This window comes from Ursus arctos, unplaced genomic scaffold (genome assembly GCF_023065955.2).
Source record: "Ursus arctos isolate Adak ecotype North America unplaced genomic scaffold, UrsArc2.0 scaffold_24, whole genome shotgun sequence".
NCBI classification, from domain to species: domain Eukaryota; kingdom Metazoa; phylum Chordata; class Mammalia; order Carnivora; family Ursidae; genus Ursus; species Ursus arctos.
Window position 1 is genome coordinate 24,996,415 of NW_026622919.1, and position 18,875 is coordinate 25,015,289.

At 53.8% G+C, this 18,875-nt stretch overlaps 1 protein-coding gene across 1 annotated transcript in view; it reads left to right on the plus strand.

Annotated features, from left to right (window-relative positions):
* ABCC3 (ATP binding cassette subfamily C member 3) overlaps window positions 1-18,641 on the plus strand; it is a 43,674-nt gene extending 25,033 nt beyond the window's left edge. Inside the window, 14 exon segments of the mRNA XM_026513154.4 lie at window positions 2,051-2,218; window positions 2,531-2,723; window positions 3,762-3,876; window positions 4,051-4,198; window positions 4,298-4,505; window positions 4,798-5,108; window positions 6,589-6,788; window positions 6,951-7,077; window positions 8,342-8,443; window positions 11,318-11,464; window positions 11,606-11,764; window positions 12,361-12,527; window positions 15,261-15,455; window positions 18,016-18,641. Of these exon segments, the coding sequence (XP_026368939.3) occupies window positions 2,051-2,218; window positions 2,531-2,723; window positions 3,762-3,876; window positions 4,051-4,198; window positions 4,298-4,505; window positions 4,798-5,108; window positions 6,589-6,788; window positions 6,951-7,077; window positions 8,342-8,443; window positions 11,318-11,464; window positions 11,606-11,764; window positions 12,361-12,527; window positions 15,261-15,455; window positions 18,016-18,124 (2,349 nt within the window). The 3' untranslated portion in view covers window positions 18,125-18,641.
* Window positions 18,642-18,875: the final 234 nt, after the last annotated feature.

Genomic DNA, 18,875 nt, shown 5'->3' on the forward strand with positions numbered 1-18,875 from the left:
ACAAAATACTGCTATGAACACGGGTGTGCAAATATCTCTTGGAGACTCTACTTTCACTTCTTTTGAGCATATACCAGAATGGAATTGCTAAATCCCATGGTAATTCCATTTTTTAAAATTTTTTGAGGAAATGCCATGCTGTTTTCCATTGGCTGCACCATTTTAAATTCCCACGGACAGCGCACAAGGCTTCCACCATCTCCACATCCTTGCCAGCACGATTCTTTCCTTGGGAGAGGGGGTTTTGGATTTTGAGAGCAACCATTCTAATGAGTGTGAGGTGATATTTCATTGAAGGGTTGGTTTGCATTTCCCTAATGAGGAACGATGCCGAGCATCTTTTCTTGGGTTTATTGGCCATTTGTGTATTTTCTTTGGAGAAATGTCTATCCAAGTCCTTTGCTCATTTTTAATCTAGTTGTTTGTTTTTTTGTTGTTGACTTGTAGGAGTTCCTTATATATGCTGGATATTAACCCCCTATCAAATATACGAGTTGCAAATATTTTCTCCTATTCTGAAAGTTGCCTTTTCACTCTGTTGCTGGTGTCCTTTGATACACAAAAGCTTGCAAATTTGGGGCACCTGGCTGGCTCAGTTGGAAGAGCATGTGACTCTTGATCTTGGGGTTGTGAGTTTAAGCCCCATATTGGGTGTAGAGATTACTTAAAAATAAAATCTTAAAAAAAAAAAAAAGCTTTCAATTCTGGCATGATCCAATATATCTTTTTTACTTTTGTTGCCTGTCCATTTAATGTCATATCCAAAAAATCATTGCCAAATCCAATGAAAACTTTTCCCCTGTGTTTTCTTCTAAGAGTTTTATAGTTTTAGCTCTTTGGGTTTTTTTTTTTTTTAATACTAATGACTTTGGTGCATATTCCTTCAAAACAGGCATTCTCTAACATAACTATAGTCAAATTATCAAAATCAGGAAATTTAACATCGGTACAATATTATTATTTAATTCACTGTTTGTATTCACATGTCATCGTTTGTTCCAGGAAATGTCTTTTTTTCGCGATTTTCTTTCCTGGGCGAGGATCCAATCTAGGATCATGAGTTGCAGTTACTTGTCACATTTCTTTATTCTCTGTCAATCTGGATAATTCCTCAGGCTTTGTCTTTCAGGACCTTGACATTTTTGAAGAGTACAGCCCAGCTATTTTGTACAGTGTGTCTCAATTTGAGCACAATTTAGTGCCCGGCACATAGTAGGAACTCAAGTTGAATGCAGGCACACTCATGAGCCTCAGTCCACCCCCTGCTTCTCCCCAGTAACTCCAGCTCCCATCCCACACTTGCTACCCCACCCCACCCACCCCAGGCTCAGTTGCTCAGGGTACCTGAAAAAGCTGGGCCCTGTTCCAGAGGGAATGAGGAAAGCTGGAAGTAGGAAAGCAGGAGGTAGGAAAGCAGGCTATATCTTTGGGGTCTGCTTTCTGAGCCCAGCCCCACTGTTAGGTGCCTCAGTTTCCCCATTATGGGTTTAAGGAGAGATCTTACCTCTGCTCTGGTCCTGAACAATCTCAGAGTCGAATTTTGGGATTGTTGAGGATTTTCCATTCTTGCTTCTGCCCTGAATAGTTCAGGACCTTGGACAAAGTCATTAACATCTTGGGCTCTAATTTCTTCACCTAGAAAGTGGGGCTGATGATACCTCCCTGAAAGGACTGACATGAGGATCAAATGGGATCAGTGTTATGAAAGTCATCTGCAAACTGGATGGGCGATGGGACATTAAAAGGACTATTAAGGATCCCCTGGGGATTTCCAGCCTTTCAGAATATAAAGGCAGCAGGCAGGGAAACCAGCTGGGCAGGGTAGTGGAGCAAAGGGAGCAGGATGTCCTCACCTGCCCCGGGGGGGACTCTTGAGAGCCACCACCTCTTCCTCTGTGGCCTCAGAGCTTCACAGGGACGAGACCAGGCATATCAAATAAGAATTTCGAGGTCTGCTTTGTTGAATGACGGTGACAGGGCCCTTGTCCCCTTGTGCCTGTCTGACTCCCTTCTACCCAATACACACCTCCCACCTCTCTCCTCCATCCAGGGCATTAACCTGTCTGGGGGCCAGCGACAGCGGGTCAGTCTGGCCCGAGCTGTTTACAGTGAAGCTGATCTTTTTTTGCTGGATGACCCACTGTCAGCTGTGGACTCTCACGTGGCCAAGCATATCTTTGACCAAGTCATTGGGCCAGAAGGTGTGCTGGCAGGCAAGGTGAGGCCTCCAAGAGGTTGGGGGGGCTAAGGGGAGACCTAGGACCCTAGGAGAGAACTGGTGGGAGGCCAAGGGGTTTGGAGGAGACCTGGAAGAGTAGGAGGCCTGAGAAGCAGGAATATTGGTTGCGTGGCAGAGGGGACCCACCCCAGAGGCACAGAGGCAGCAGCGGTGAGCATGGGGTGAGTCACTGATGGGCTTGTCCATGCTCCCTGGCATACGGGCACCTCACACTCACTCCATGGCCTTGTGCCTATGCCAGGGGTATGTGCTAAGGATGGTGGAAATGGTAGCCTGCTGTCTTCTCCCCAGACGCGGGTGCTGGTGACACACGGCATCAGCTTCCTGCCCCAGATGGACCTCATCATAGTGCTGGCTGATGGGCAGGTGTCTGAGGTGGGCTCCTACCCAGGCCTGCTGCAACGCAATGGCTCCTTTGCCAACTTCCTCTGCAACTATGCTCCTGAGGAGGACAAGGAGAGCCTGAAGGAGGACAGCAGGACCGGTATCCGCCGTCCCTGACCCTCCACATCCCCGCGCCCTCCCAGCATCTCCCCTGTCTTGAGGGTCTCTGAGTGTCTCTGTATGGGCCCAGTGTCACACAAGGGAGGTTCCGAGGAACTTGGACCATCTGCGTGACAGTCAGACATCACCAAGAGGGAAAGTGAACTGGATGTCGTCAAGTGCCTCCCCCTCTTCTTCCCTCACTGTGTGACCTTATCGGCAGCTCAGGCCTCAGAGCCCCACTCTTCCCATGTGTCCAAAGGGCATAAGGGCCCAGGCCCAGTCTGTGCGGCAAGACTGTTCCACAGATAAGTCATTTGGTAAATATGCAAGTGCTTGGAAAGGTCATTTTGTTATCAACGAAGATTGACTGAGTAATAATTACTATGTCCTAGCACTACTCTTGGCACTGAGAGATGGCAGTGGACAAATGGAAAATTCCCTGTCCTCATGGAGTGTTTTGAAGTCTCTGGGCCGCTAAGAACCCCCTTGTGGTCCAGTCCTGGCCCCTCACCCCCGAACTTTGGCTCACAGACCTTTTCCTGAGTTTTCTTGCCTACTGCTGCATAGACGGCTATCATGTGTTGAACATGTACAAGGGCTGCGCCCCTTGCTAAGCACTTGACACACATTCTTTCCTTTAATCCTCACAATGACAGTGACACCACGAAGTGGGTACTATTATTATCTCCATTTTACATGGCCGCCTAAAGTCATGCAGTGAGGAAGTGGCATTTGAGCTCAGCCAGTGTGCCTCCAGAGCCCAAGCTCCTGACCCTTGTATTTGAGACCTTCTCCATAGTCCCTGATGGGAAGTTTTTCTCTGTGTCTAACCTAAGTCTTTCTTGCTGCCTTTTATTTTTTCCCAGCACAAAATTGGTCATTTATTTTTGTTCTTGTTCTTGCTGTCCTTTCACACCTCTCATGTTCTCTCCTGCGTGTCCGGTGGGGCGTCTTCCCTGGTGTGGGGCCTGGGGAGCACCAGCGGCTTGCAGGGTGAGCTAATCTACCACTTCTCCTTTCTCCCACGCTGCTGCAGCCTTGGAGGACACAGAGAATGAGGGGGTGCTGCTGATTGAAGACACGCTGAGCAATCACACAGACCTGACGGATAACGAGCCGGTCATGTATGAGGTCCAGAAGCAGTTTATGAGGTGAGCTCCCGAGAGCTCTTGGTGCCCTCCCTAAGCCCCACCAGGTGGGGCACGGGTGGGCAATCTCCCTGCCGCTCACAGCCTGGGCCTCCAGCTACAGCCCGAACCCCTGGGGCTCTGTCCTGTGGGTTTGTTGGAGATCACCTCCCTGGGCCTGACCAGCTGCCTCCACAGACAGCTGAGTGTCATGTCCTCGGAAGGCGAGGGCCAGGGCCGGCCTGTGCCCCGGAGACGCCTGGGTTCAGCAGAGAAGGGAGTGCAGGCAGAGGAGGCGAAGGCGAGGGGGAAGCTGATCCAGGAAGAGAAGGCAGAGATGGGCACTGTGAGTAGGATGGACGAGGAAGGCTGGAGAGGGTGGGCAGGCCCCGCATAGTCCCAGGGCTCACGAGAGTCCTCTGTCCTTGACTGCCATGGCATGCAGGTGAAGCTGAGTGTGTTGTGGGATTATGCCAAGGCCATGGGGTTCTATACTACGGTGGCCATCTGCGTCCTATATCCTGGTCAAACTGCGGCTGCCATTGGGGCCAACGTGTGGCTCAGTGCCTGGACCAATGAGGCTATGGCGGACAGCCGACAGAATAGCACCTCCATGAGGCTGGGTGTCTATGCTGCCCTGGGAATTCTGCAAGGTGAGCGGGAGAGATAGCTGTAAGGTATTTTCCTCACATCTGGGCCACTGGATCCCCCAAACCATGCCCTTGCCTCTGAGTCTTCCTCCATCATCATGGCCATCGCCCGCGCCTCCCTCGCTCACCCTAGCCGTCCACCTGCCTCTGGGCATCTTGAGCTCATCCTAGCGGAGCTCCATCTCTGAGCCTGCCAGCCACCGCGGCCATTCCCTACCCCCTCACCTGTCCGCCCTGAACCCAGCATGTTCCCCCCAGCCCCAGTGCACGAACACGTCTCTGCCTCCTCCGACAGGACTCCTGGTGATGCTGGCAGCCATCACGCTGACGGTGGGCAGTGTCCACGCTGCACGCACGCTTCACCGGGCGCTGCTGCACAACAAGATGCGCTCGCCACAGTCCTTCTTCGACACAACGCCCTCAGGCCGTATCCTCAACCGCTTCTCCAAAGACGTCTGCGTCATCGATGAGGCGCTGGCCCCCACTCTCCTCATGCTGCTGAATTCCTTCTACAACTCCCTCGCCACCCTCGTGGTCATCGTGGCCAGCACTCCGCTCTTCACTGTGGTCACCCTGCCCCTGGCGGTCTTCTACGTCTTGATGCAGGTCTGCGGCCAGTGGGTGGGCGTGGCACTCGTGTGGGCGGGGTTCTTGTGTGGGCGTGGCTCTCCGTAGGCGAGGCGCTGGTGTGGGCGGGGCTCTCTGTAGGTGAGGCGCTGGTGTGGGCGGGGCTCTCTGTAGGTGAGGCGCTGGTGTGGGCGGGGCTCTGTAGGCGAGGTGCTGGTGTGGGCGGGGCTCTCTGTAGGTGAGGCGCTGGTGTGGGCGGGGCTCTCTGTAGGCGAGGTGCTGATGCGGGCGGGGCTCTCGTGTGAACAGTCGACCAGGTTGGGACTTAAGGAGATCAGACTGCAGTTCGCCGCTGGATTTGGTTAGGGACAGTAGTCAGTTACTTCACGTCTTTGAAACTCATTTTTCTCACCTGTAAAACAGAATCATAGAATCTACCTTATAGGGTTGTTGCTAGGATAAAATGAAATCCTTGTAAATTGTGGCCGACTCGGGAACTCCTTCTTGCTGCCTATTTTTTTTTTTTTAAGATTTTATTTATTTATTTATTTGACAGAGAGATAGAGTCCGAGAGCACAAGCAGGGGGAATGGCAGTGGGAGAGGGAGAAGCAGACACCATGCCGAGCAGAGAGCCCGATGTGGGGCTCGATCCCAGGCCTCTGGGATCATGACCTGAGCCAAAGGCAGACGCTTAACCAAATGAGCCACTCAGGCACCCCTTGCTGCCTATTTTTAAATAAAATATTTTTAACAGTGTGAGACACATTATCCTTCCCTTCCTTTATACATATCCAAACATATATGTGCGTATGTGTTTTTAACACAGATGACTTGGTAACATTCAGATAGGGCTGACGGTAAGGCATTTGTGCTGCTGAGCTGCTGTCCTGCCATGAGTTTAGTCAGTCGCTGAAGGTAATCCACAAGGTGGCTAGAAGCTTAGGTGATCTGGGCTGTGCTCTGTGCAGAGACAGGGGACTCTCAGATACCCAACCTGTAAGGCCCTGGCCATCTTTGGGCCCACAGACTAGAGGATGGAAGCTGGAGGCAGAACTGTGTTTCTGTGGGGCTGAAGTTTAAAAAACTGGGGGTGAGGTGGGGAGGGGCTCTTTAAGAAAAAGAATACAAAATTATCTTATTTTTTAAAATTTTGTGATATTCTGACTGTGTAAGCCCATTGCTGGGGCATCTCAGAGGAGACAGGCATAGTCACTGATTTAGGAGGCCAAGCAGAGTGGGTACTGTAATCCAGGCCCCTTAGGGCGTGAGGGGGGTCAGGAACTGAGAGGGAATCACGAAAGGCTTCATGGAGGAAGCGGCCTGGAAGACCCAGCAGAGTTGACCCAGGGGAAAGGGTGGAATGAGTTCCTGAAGCCACATCAGGTAGAGAAAGGAAGCAAAGTCTTATGCGGGAGTGGGGATGGCTGAGAGGAGGTCCAGATGGGTTCAGAGGGCATGCAGGTCTGAGTCAGGGGTCCCACGGTGCTGACCTCAAGCTCTTTCTCCATTCTCTGCCAGCGCTTCTATGTGGCTACGTCACGGCAGCTGAAGAGGCTGGAATCCATCAGCCGCTCGCCCATTTACTCCCACTTTTCGGAGACGGTGACTGGCTCCAGCGTCATTCGGGCCTACGGCCGCAGCCAGGACTTCAAGGCCATCAGTGATGCTAAAGTGGACGCCAACCAGAAGAGCTGCTACGCCTACATTGCCTCCAACAGGTCAGAAGCCTCGTCCTCCAACCCCTGTTCCGCCGGTAGTTCCCACCAGGATCTCTGCAGGAGACACCTTGAAGTTCTGGGTCCCACTTCCTCCTTCCCCCTCTACAGGAAATTACCTCCTCTCTGCACCTGCCGCACCTGCTCCTTGTCTTGTCCCTCCAGGTGGCTGGGGGTCCAAGTGGAGTTCGTGGGCAACTGTGTTGTGCTCTTTGCTGCACTCTTTGCTGTGATTGGCAGAAACAACCTGAGTCCGGGGCTGGTGGGCCTTTCTGTGTCCTATGCCTTACAGGTACACAGGGGTCTGGGCCCCAGGGCAAGGCTGCAACTGGGGCAGAGGCCACACAGGTGTCACAAGCATCTCCTGAGCATTTGCTCTGCCCCGTATGGGGACCAGCCACAGGTTCTGCTCGCCAGGACTGTGAGCTCACAGTCGAGCGCAGAGAAGACAGTCCCACCAACAGGGGATTGTAATGCAGGGTGAACAGGTCTTTGTGGAGGAAGGACCCAAATGTGGTAAGAACCTGGAGGAGAGTCTCTACTTGGGTTTTGGTGTTGGAGAAATGATCTTGGTGCTTGGCCCCAAAGGACGAACAGAGCTTGTCCCGCCTGTGTGCAGAATTTAGAAGGTCAGCTCGGACAGCGGTAGTGGGACAGGGAAGTATAGGGCTGGAGTACACCTCATCTCACAGGCCTGCTGGGAAAGCACACAGAGAAGCCTGGGCTGGAGAGCAGGCTGGTCACCCCGATATCAGCCTGTATTGTCAAAGGCTTAAATAATTACACAGGGCATTTTTGTGACCCAGATCACATTTTCAATGCCACAGAGGGCTCAAGCCTTGAATGCTTTGGTCAGCAAAAGACGATGTTGACAAATGAGTCTTCTCAAACTTTCCTCTGCTATTGAATCAACTGGAGATCATGTGAAAATGTGGTTTCTGATACGGCAGGGCTAGGATGGGGCTCAGGGCTCGGCATGGCTATCAAGACCCCTTGATAGACAGTGTGGTCCAGGGACTGATTGCATCAGCATCACCTGGAAGCCCGTTAAAAGTGCAGAATCTGGGGGCGCCTGAGGGGCTCCGTTGGTGAAGCGGCTGCCTTCGGCTCAGGTCGTGATCCCAGGGTCCTGGGATCCAGCAGCACATCGGGCTCCCTGCTCAGCGGGGAACCTGCTTCTCCCTCTGCCTGCGCTCCCCCTGCTTGTGCTCTCTGTCTCTGGCAAATAAGATCTCTTTTAAAAAAAGGCAGACTCTCAAGTCCCACCACAGACCTACTGAATCAGAAGCCATATTTTAACAGGATTCCCTGGGAAGTCTTTCTTAACTACATTAAAATTTGAGAGCTATGGGGGCTAGGTGGCCCTGGGTCAAGTCTGCAAGGTCACTGCCTGAGATACAGTTGTGATTAGAGCCCCAGGTGGCACACCTATGGGCTTGCCCAGGCCCTCCTGCTGTGTAGAGGCTAGGAGCGTCAGCAGGGAGTCGGAACTCCTCCCACGGCCGTTGTAGGGGGAGGGGAGATCACCATATCCGTGACCCAGTCCCTTTGGCCAGATAACAGTGACTCTGAATTGGATGATCCGAATGATGTCAGAGTTGGAGTCCAACCTTGTGGCTGTGGAGAGAGTCAAGGAGTACTCCAAGACAGAGACCGAGGTGGGTACTGGGATGAGCCTGGGGCAGGGTGATTCTAGAATAGCTGGGGAGGGGTGCTTGGTGACCCATCATCCCTGCATGCCAAGGCCAGCTCTTCATGTGGGGGGCTCTTCGTTCATTCATTCATTCATCCATTCATGGCCTTATTGAGCGTCAGCCAGAGGTCCGTGCCAGCAGGTCCAGAGTTGAGCAAGACAGGGTCTATCCTCAAGCAGATTCTGATGTCGTAGAGGAGGTAAGACAGGGCTTCGCACGAGAAGACAAGAGCTCTGGGGTGATGTCCCCAGAGAAGGCAGACAGGGGAGAGTCATTCAGCTGGGGTGATCAGCTAGGGTGAGAATCCCAGCCAGAGATCAGCGGGGTTGAAGGAGCAGGGGTGGGGTAGCATGCCCTTTGCGGGGAAAGGAAGCGTCCCTTGCTGGGAGGAGAGGTGTGCAGACTTTGGTCCACTTAACTTCTTCCCATAGTCACACCCCAGACCTCTTCAAGCCCAGAAGCTGCACCCTCTCTGAGATCTCAAGTTGAGTTTTTAGACCACCCTTCCTAGCCTTCCCAGTTCACATTCCCCAAACCCTCTGCCGTCCCAGAACTTTGTCCTCGTTGGGACCCCCAGTCCCGTGACCTGCTTTTGTCCCTCTGTCCACTAGCCCATCTAGCCTGGATTCTGTGCCCCACGGGGCCAATGCTCCTGCCTCCCTTGCCCTCCCCTCTCTCAGTGGTCCTCACCCACAAAACCCCTCCCCGGTGGAGCCACTCTGTCTACCTTTGACATGCTCGCGCTCAGCAGCTAAGACATTGCTGGAGAAAAACCACTGGTTTTACTTCAAGTTTTTGACCACACACCACTGCTACGTGTTCCCATTTTGCTTCCCCAAGAAGCATGTATTCCCACGTCCAGAAAGATCTGTTTTGGACCTTCTTTCCTCCAACCCCCCATCTCCTCCCCTTTGCTCAGCCATGGACCTTGCGTGACTTGCCAGTGAGAAAACAGGGTATGAGATATGAACTCCTTCAACCTTCCTGCCTCCAGACTTTCCACTGTGTCTGTGGCCCGTTCACCTTCTTCCTTCCTCTTTTAGTAGAAAGCGTTCCTCCTCTGATCAAAACCCGCCCCTTCAGACTTCACCTCCCTAATTACATACTCCCGCTCCTACAGCCTGCTCCCTGTGTGTTGGATGATTCCCATCCACGGGCAAATATAAGCTCTCGTAGCTTCCATTTTAGACACACAAATCAACCTCCCTTCTCCCTATGTTTCTTTGCTCTCCTTTGTCATGAAGCTTGTTTTAAACCCCATATGCTCTCCCCACTTCCCTATCACCCTTTATCACATCTGCCTCCCACAGTCTGTTTCTGGCCCTTGTCACTCCACCGATGACCTGCCTGGTTCCAAACCCAAGGGACACGTTTCTGTTCTCATCTAATTGAACGTCTCAGCGACATTCAGACAGAATGACTCCTGCCTTCTTCTTGGAAGGCCCTCATGCCTGGCTTCTGTGACCCAGGCTCTCACTCTATCAGTCTCCACTGAGCCCCTGGCCTGCTTGTTCCTCCCACTCTGGCCCCCTCCCCCTCCCCTGCCTTCCCCGGGGCATCTCCTATCACCCCCTCACTCCCCACTCTCTGGGATCTTCAAATTCTCCCTCTTCACATCTAACATTCCCATTTCCCCTGGTCCATACACACGATCCTGTCTCCATAGCCTGAGAAGTTCTGCCCCCAACCCCACTGCCCATTCTTTTGACACCTCCTCTAGAGAATGGTCTATACTGGCTGCTTTGCTTTTTGACTAATGGCAGTCTGGCTTCCCCTGTCTCAAAGCAGGGCTGTCTTCGCACGACCCACACAGTCACATAGGTCCCCACACTTAGAAGGGCCTTACACTTGGTTTAATGTTCTGCTGTCACCACTTGGACATTCTTCATATTTACTAAACAAGAGACCCCACATTTCCACTTTGCACCAGGCCCCCTAAAGGGTAGCTGGTCCTGTATCAAAGCCACCATCATCTTATGCCCAATTTATTTTAAGAACCTCCTTACTAGCTTCCCTGTTTTCCATCATCCCCACTCCCTTCTCATAGCAGCCAGAGGGATCCTTTAAAAACACATCAAATCATGTCATTGCTCTGTGCATGGCCCTCTGATGGCTCTGCATCTTAGTCAGAGTAAAAAGCCATAGTCCTTAAAATGGCCTGCAAAGCTCTTCATGATGGGACCACCCATTATCTGTCTCCTACCTCTCGCCTTTGTCATGGTGCTCCAGAACACATTTCTGGCATTTCCAGTTTCTGTTTCCTCTACCTGGCATGCTCTTCCCCCAGAAATTTACTTGGCTTGTTGCCTCACCTCCTTCGGGGTCTTTAAATATTGCCTCCTCCAGGAAGCCTTCCGTGACCACCCTGTACTTCTATAACACCAAGCATTTCTCAGCACTCATCACTTTCCTACATTATGTAGATTTGCTTATTTGTGGATGGTATGCACCCCCCCCATACTACATGTAAGCCTCACAAGGAGGCAAAGACTTTGTCGTGTTCACCACTGTGATCCCAGTACCTGTCACAGAGTAGCCACTCAATGAATGGTGAAAGAGGGGGCTAGGGCAGGCAGGGAGAGGCGGCTCAGGCCCTGAGGAGAGAGTGGGAGAGGGCAGGATGGGAAGGTTTCAGAGCTCTGTAGGGAATAAAGGCAGAGATAAAGGATTCATTGAACCACAGGGTTGGGCCACAGGGGACGCCAGGGACTCTCCCCCAGGGACCCCGATGGGTGAGGACGGAGGGGGCCTCAGGAGAGAGGCAGACTGACAAGCGGGAGAGGGCAGGCTGGGGAAGAGGTGCACCCTGATGCAGACCCCTCTTCCCCTCGCGCCCAGGCCCCTTGGGTGGTGGAGGGCAGCCGCCCTCCGGCGGGCTGGCCCCTGCAGGGCGAAGTGGAGTTCCGGAACTACTCCATGCGCTACCGGCCCGGCCTGGAGCTGGTGCTGAAGAACCTGAGTCTGCGCGTGCGCGGCGGCGAGAAGGTGCGCGGGGGCTGCGGGGGTGCGTGGGACGTGGCCAGAACCTGGGCGCCAGCAGGTGCCGCGGCGCAGAAGCCCGGGAGGCCTGGCGAGACCCCCCACGGACTCCTCCCCACCGGCTGACGGCCCCCTCACCCCCTCCAGGTGGGGATCGTGGGCCGTACGGGGGCCGGCAAGTCGTCCATGACCCTCTGCCTGTTCCGCATCCTGGAAGCGGCGGAGGGGGAAATCCGCATCGACGGCCTCAATGTGGCAGACATCGGCCTCCACGACCTGCGTTCTCAGCTGACCATCATCCCCCAGGTACGAGCCTGACATGCACCGGCCACGCTGACCAACAGTCTAGGGGGGTTGGGGGACACGCCCCACCCTGCTCTGTAGCTTGGGGTCCAGGCCTGGGAGCCCTGACCCACGGCAGGTGCAGAGCCGCAGGGCGGCCACCTGTCATGGATCCGAAAGGGTCCGGCGTGGCCTGGCCCAGTCAGCTTCTGCCCTCTGACCTCCTGGGCCACCAGTGGAGACCAGGATCACGGGACCGTTCAGGGACCCCACTCTCTGACGGGCTCTGCCCTGGTCTTCCTGTTGCACAGCTCGGAATTACGTATCAGTCTTTCTGGTTCCTCTGGAGTGTTTTTTTTTTTTTTTTTTTCTGCTGACCGGACACTTTGGAGTCAGATTAGCGGCTCCGCTTTCTGCTTTGGTGGAGGACTTCGTGATTGGCAAAGCTGGGGTTTATCAGTTCCCCACAGGCATGTATCTGGCCATGGCCTCCCTCCTGGAGGGCCGGGGACAGAACGGGAGTGCTGCCACCTAATCCCCTGCTTTATCCCCCGCCCTGGGGCCCGTGGCTCCTCATGGGACCTGAGCTGCCCTCCTCTGAGGCCTTGTCGTGTCCCCAGGACCCCATCCTGTTCTCTGCATCCCTGCGTATGAACCTGGACCCCTTTGGGCGTTACTCGGAGGAAGATATATGGCGAGCTTTGGAGCTTTCCCACCTGCACACCTTCGTGAGCTCACAGCCGGCAGGCCTGGACTTCCAGTGCTCCGAGGGTGGGGAGAATCTCAGGTAACAGCTGGGGTTGGGTGGGTCAGGAACAGCACCCTGACGAGCTAGAGGATCTGGCATCAGATGACACGGAGTCCGGGCCAGCCCCCTCCGGCCCTCCCCACTCCCATCTCTGCCTGGGTGGGCTTAGGGGGCATCGTTCATATTGTACGTATTCTGTGTGCCAGGCGTGGTGCACCGTCTCGCTGACTCTTCACACAAGCCCCAGATGTGGTGATGGTCCCACTTTGCAGATGAGGAAACTGAGGCAGAGCCAAAGTCACCTAGCTGGGAGAAGGCATGCCTGGGATTTGAATCAGGTCTAGGAGCTCCCAAAGCCCTATTCAGTCCTGTCTTGTGAGATTGTCAGTGCTGTGCTTGGCCTGGGGTGGGGGTGGGGGGTCTGTACTAAGCTTGTGGATCAGGTAAGAGGAAATCTACGGTGTGTTACGGACATCATAGATATTTCCCAAGATGACTCTGCAATCTCATCTGTAGCTTAGGAGTGAGCAAAGTAAACTCTCCAAGCCCTTCTTTGCTTGCTTTCTTGCTTTCTTTTTCTTTTTCTTTCTCTTTGATTTTTTTTTTTTTTTTAAGATTTTACTTATTTATTTGACACAGAGAGAGACAGCACAAGTAGGGAGAACAGCAGGCAGAGGGAGAGAGAGAAACAGGCTCCCGGCTGAGCAGGGAGCCACAGGGCTCAATCCCAGGACCCTGGGATCATGACCTGAGCCAAAGGCAACAACTTAATGACTGAGCCACCCAGGCGCCCCCCATCTTTGCTCTCTTATAGCCCCAGTGTTATGTCCCCAGCCACTGGGCTGTGCAACAGGGAGGGGCAGAAGTCACTTCTTACTAAGTCTAAAGGCTTGCGATTCCCCTATCTGTGTTAGCTTTGTGACGGGGGGCAAGTTGCTTAACCTCTCTGTTCTACCTCTTCCTTTGCTTTAAAATGGGGACAATAACAGTCCCATACCTCTTTGCACTGTGTTGCCCACCAAAAATATAATGTGAGCCACAGATATGTAATTAATGTTTTTTCCAGTAGCCACATTAAAAAAAGAAAAAGAAACAGGTAAAATAAACTTGAGTAGTGTATTTTATTTATTCCAATATATCTAAAATATTATCATTTCTACAAGTAATTGATATAAAAATTATTAGGGATATTTTGTGTTTTTTTCATAGTAAGTTTGAACTCCCATGTGTCCTTTTCACCTTTACGGTACATCCCAATTTAGAGTAGCCATATTTCCAGTGTTCAACAGCCACATGTGGCCAGTGGCTGTCGTTTGGGCAGAACAGTCTTTAGGTCCTTGTGATGAAAAAGAAAGCCCTTAGCCTGGACGTACTCCTGCGATATGTAGCTATTCTTATTCCTATTATTCTGCTCGGTCCACACCCATGGACTCTCTCCAGACCTCAGAAACAAAAACAAAAACCTTTACATTTGCTCAGCACTTCGTAGTGTTCAAAGCACTTTGGCACCCACTATCTTGTTTAATCTTTGCTGCGGTGCTGTGGGCCAGAAACAAGGCTCCACAGTATAAAATTAGTGTCCAAAGCTGCTCAGCTAGCAAAGGGAGGAGCAAGGGCTAGGGGAGCACGGGGTTTGCCCCAAACCCCTCCTCGCTGCATCACAGCCTTGGGTGGGACGCCCCCGCCCCCCGCCCCAGGCAGTCCTGGCAGACTGTGTATGCCCTTCAGCTGGATTTCGCTTACACAGCCATGTTGGGGTGGCTGGGGGACAAGCACAAGCTTCCAGACCCTGCACTCCATAGCTGGGTTTGCTCCATTTTCCTACCCCTGCTTGCTACCCGCACTTCTCCTAGAGCATTTCCTCCATCCCTATAGACTCCAGGGTCTGAGCCGGGCTGGCTCCCCTCCCCCCTCGCTGAGCTTATAGCCATTTTAATAAGCATAAGCGGCATCCTGTGCCAGTCCTACCATAAATCAGCCCTGAGTTCTAGCTGGAGGCTCACTCCGCTGCCAAAACCTTCATTAGCTGCGGGAATGGGCCAGGGAGAGAGCCTGGCCTTCACTTGGGCTGTGGTGACTCACCCCTTTGGGAAAGGCTGAGGTATTTGTCCTTGGGTGTGGGGGTACAGCAGCCTCTGTGGTTGGGAACACAGCCTTGCTTTGTTCACTGGCTCTGGCTTCCAAGGCAAGAGGTTGAAGGTATGCGTCCCATCTCTCCTCCACCTCCCCAGGAACCTGACACAGGAGTCCCCATGTCCTCCCCTGCCCTGCCCCTTCCTGTTCCCACAACAGAGTCCTGGCTTGCATTCTCCCATGGAGCTGGGAGCATTGTGTGATATTAAGTTCCGCAGGATGGCATAATGTGTGACATACCCAGGAAGCGCCATTTAAATGTTTTCTCTCTAGAGTGTAAATGACTGATAGAGTAAAGCAGAGAAACATCATGGAAACTAGCTGAGGAGTGAGGATAGGGAAAAAGGCACAGAAAGAGGAGGCCGAGGGTGCCAGAGACAGACTGGATTTCACAATGTTGTTGAGCACTGGCTCTACCCCAGGCCCTCATCATCCCTGTGGGGTCCAGACCTCGATGACTCTGTACTCCGGGAGGACGGGGCTGAGGCAGAAATGGGAGAGGTTAGACAGAAAGCCAGTCCTGGGCCATGGGGAAGGAATAGAGATGGAAGCAGTTCAGGGATCGGGGCCTGGGAGGGGTGGTGGTGTGGGGGCAGGTGGGGGTGCCTGGCTTGAGATGCCTGCTTTCCCCGTTCCTAGCGTGGGCCAGCGCCAGCTCGTGTGCCTGGCCCGAGCCCTGCTCCGCAAGAGCCGAATCCTGGTTTTAGACGAGGCCACAGCAGCCATCGACCTGGAGACCGACAACTTCATCCAGGCCACCATCCGGACCCAGTTTGAGAGCAGCACGGTGCTGACCATCGCCCACCGGCTCAACACCATCATGGACTACGCCAGGTGGGGCGCCAGAACGCGGGGGGGGGCGGGACTGGCGGGGTCAGCTAGGCCACCGGGAAGGGGCAGGCAGATTCGGCTGATCTGGACACGGGAGAGCTCGTGGGATTGTCTAGGGCCTGGGCGGGGGGGTGGAGTGGGGAGAGCAGGGCTTCCCAAGTTACAGGTAAGGGGCAGGACACAGGACAGAGTGGAGTCATCTGTACTTGGGTGCCCAGCGACGTTTTCTGGGACAGGGGACACTTTCAGGTTACCGCTGTGCAGGGAAGGGACCCACTGGGGCTCCCTAGGCATTGCGATCGTGCCCAGGCCACCTCCCTCCAGCCTTCTGTGAACGCTCTGAGGTGGAGGTGGCTCCTTGGTGACAACACCCGCACTCCCTGAGCCCCGGTGTTTAGAGAGCCCACACCGCCATCCCTTCTTTCTCGTTTGGACCTCACTCCCGCAGTCTGAGCCGGGCGTACACATGAGGGAGCCCCTGGGAGAAGTACGTGGTGCTTGGGTCCCTGCTGTGGGGGGCCGGACCCTGACAGCACCATGAGAGGCAGACGCTCTGTGGTGAGAGAGCAGAGGGCTGAGTCCAGCCCCCGCAGCCGCTGGCAGCCGTGTAACTTTGGCCAAGGGGCCGAACCTCTGTCTTGGGGTTGTAATGAGTCGATGAAATGAAGCGTTCCAAGGGCAGGTGATCCTGGGAAGTGTTTGTTTCCTCCCCAGCCCCTTTCCGTAACCCTCCCTGGCACTGGTTCGTCTAAGGGTTAGGGAAGGGGCCTTGCCCTTGAGATCTTACGTCTTCCCTGGGGAGGCAGCCACTCAGCCAAAAGGAAAACTGGAGACCTATTACCTCACTGTGGTTTGGAGGTGTGGTGCTGGAGGGCAAGGTGAGGGGCTGGGTGGCTTACAGGCCTCATGGAAGTGACCCGGCGCTGGCCTGGCAGACTGGCCCCCTCGGAGACGTGGGAGCTCAGAGGGATGAAGGGGAGAACGCTGCAGCCAGTCTCTGTTGAAGGAGTGTGGGGAGAGCTTATCAATAGGACTTCGTTCACAACATAAACACCCACAGGCATGGAGACGTGGGGAGGACGCCACGGACAGGGCAACAGGGCAGACCTTGTCCCTCTCTCACAAGCGTCCCCACACGGCCCCCAGGGGCTTGAGAACCAGGCTGAGAATGCCCGATGCGGCCATCTGTCTGTTCCATCCCTACCTCACTCCGTCCAGCACTCCACTGAGAGAAGAGAGGGTGGACAGGAGGTGTTGGACCCTGGGTCCAGACGAGGGACAAGGATGGGCTGACAGGATCTGTTCCCAGGCCTAACTGAAAATGGTATTTGCCAGCAGCCCTGAGGGTAGAAGGCTCAAACCAACCTTGGAGGGTGGGAGTTCATACATTCTAGAGGGACCAGTGGAAATGAATCAGATAATCATGTATTGAACATGTAATCAGAGCCTGGAGGAAGGAAGCAGGGGTCCATGTGTGTAGACCGGAGGAAGCCAAGCCATACAGGGCAGCCAGGATACTATCTCTCCTAAAAAGAGGAAGTATCAGCCAGGCCCTAAAAGATAAGAGTTGGGGAGTGGGTGAGGAGATGGGTACAGAAACAAATTTCAGGCAAAGGGTGCAACACATGCAAAGGCCCTGAGGTAGGAGGGCCCATGAGGCTGGAGTGCACAGGGTGAAGGGCGCAGTGGAACCAAGATGAGGAGGAGAGAGGGACAGGCCCCACTATGCTGCACTTCGAGGACCACGGTAAAGCAGTCCGTCCCTACCCTAAGAACAGTGAGAAACCACCGAAGGGAGGAGGGGCAGTCTCCCGGGTTCCAGTTCAGGCACTGGCCAGGCAGAGAGGTGCACAGGCACACTGCTTCCCAGGACATGTTTCCGGGAGCCCTATAGGTAAGGAAAGAGAGTACGGCCACGCCCTCCCATCACGGGGCATCTCAGGAGGGCCCTTTCCACTCCTGCGTCCCCCTGGGAGCCAGGCTGCTGACCCCACCCCAGGTGCTCCCTGTGCTTCATTGGCTGGGGATTCGAATCCCAGGCCCAGGCCTGACTCTGTGCGTGTGTGTGTGTGTGTGTGTGTGTGTGTGTGAGTGAATCCACCCATCAGCAGCAACAGGTTTGCGGCAAAGTCCCAGATTCCAGCGTCAGGCCTCAGCACAGCCTGGTTTCCTGCCGTGTGCCTTTGTGAGTTGGCACAAAGCAGATGGAAGCGCACAGGGCCCAGCGCACAGGCCCGTGGCTCCCTGGGCACCAGCCTGTGACCCCGGCGAGGGAAGGGCTCATTAGGGAAGATTTCCGGAGCCCCGACTAGCAGAGATGAATAGGAAGCTTGTGTTTGATCCCAGAAACCGCCCCATCTGCCAGGAGAGCACACGGAGCAGCTAAAATAACCAGGCTTGCAAGCGTGCCTGTGTGGCTTAGCGGCTGTGTTGGGTGGGTCGCCTGAAGCAGGAGGCTTGGCATCTCACTGCAGGGCCTAAGCAGTCCCCAGAAGGGGAGGAGTGGACTTAAAGGCCGGGTCTAGGCTGACGGGAGTCCTGACCACTTCTTCTCTTTGGCTAGGATCCTTGTCCTGGACAAAGGGACGATAGCTGAATTTGATTCTCCAGCCAACCTCATTGCAGCCGGAGGCATCTTCTACACGATGGCCAGAGATGCTGGACTTGCCTAAAATATATTCCCGGGGCTTCCTCCTGGCCATTCCTGGTTTTCATCGGGAAAGAAAAAGACACCAAGTACGTCTGCAAGATGGACTTGATGGCAGACGCTGGGGGCGTTTTTTGGGAGTTTTGCCCCATCAGGTGCCTCCTGGAATAATTGTGCTAAATGCTTTAGATGAGGAAGCAGGGCCCGAGAGGTGACCGGTGTGCCTGAGGTCACAGCTGGTTTAAGGCAGAGCCCAGACTGGTGCCCGGGTCTCCTGATTCCCAACCTAGTGTTATTTCCACACTGGGCTGTTTTCAATCATCTCATGGAATGACCTCTCTACTCTGTATGATTTTTCGTATTTTCTACTCTGAAGTTTTTTGTTTTTTGTTTTTTTTTTTTTTTTAAATAAAGCTTTTTCCTCCTGGAACAGCAGACTACCAGGTCAGGCCGTCCTCAGGAATGGAGCCCTGTACTCTGGGGTGCTGGCCTGAATCCATTAAAAAACGGGACACTGATGAAATAAAGCTGCGTGGTCAATATGTACGCCCCGACGTAGCCTTTCTCTGGTCACTAGGTTCGGGGGTTAGGACCTTTGGGGGAGGCAGGGGGAGAGGTGGAGGTAGACTTTATACACATCCACATGGCTAGGATTATCTGAAAACTTCAGACTCAAGAGCTTTGGCTAGAAATATCGTCTTCACAGCCAAAATTCACTGGGTAATTGCCAGGAGTTCCTGCTCTGTTGTGCAGATACTGTAAAAAGGCGAGAAATA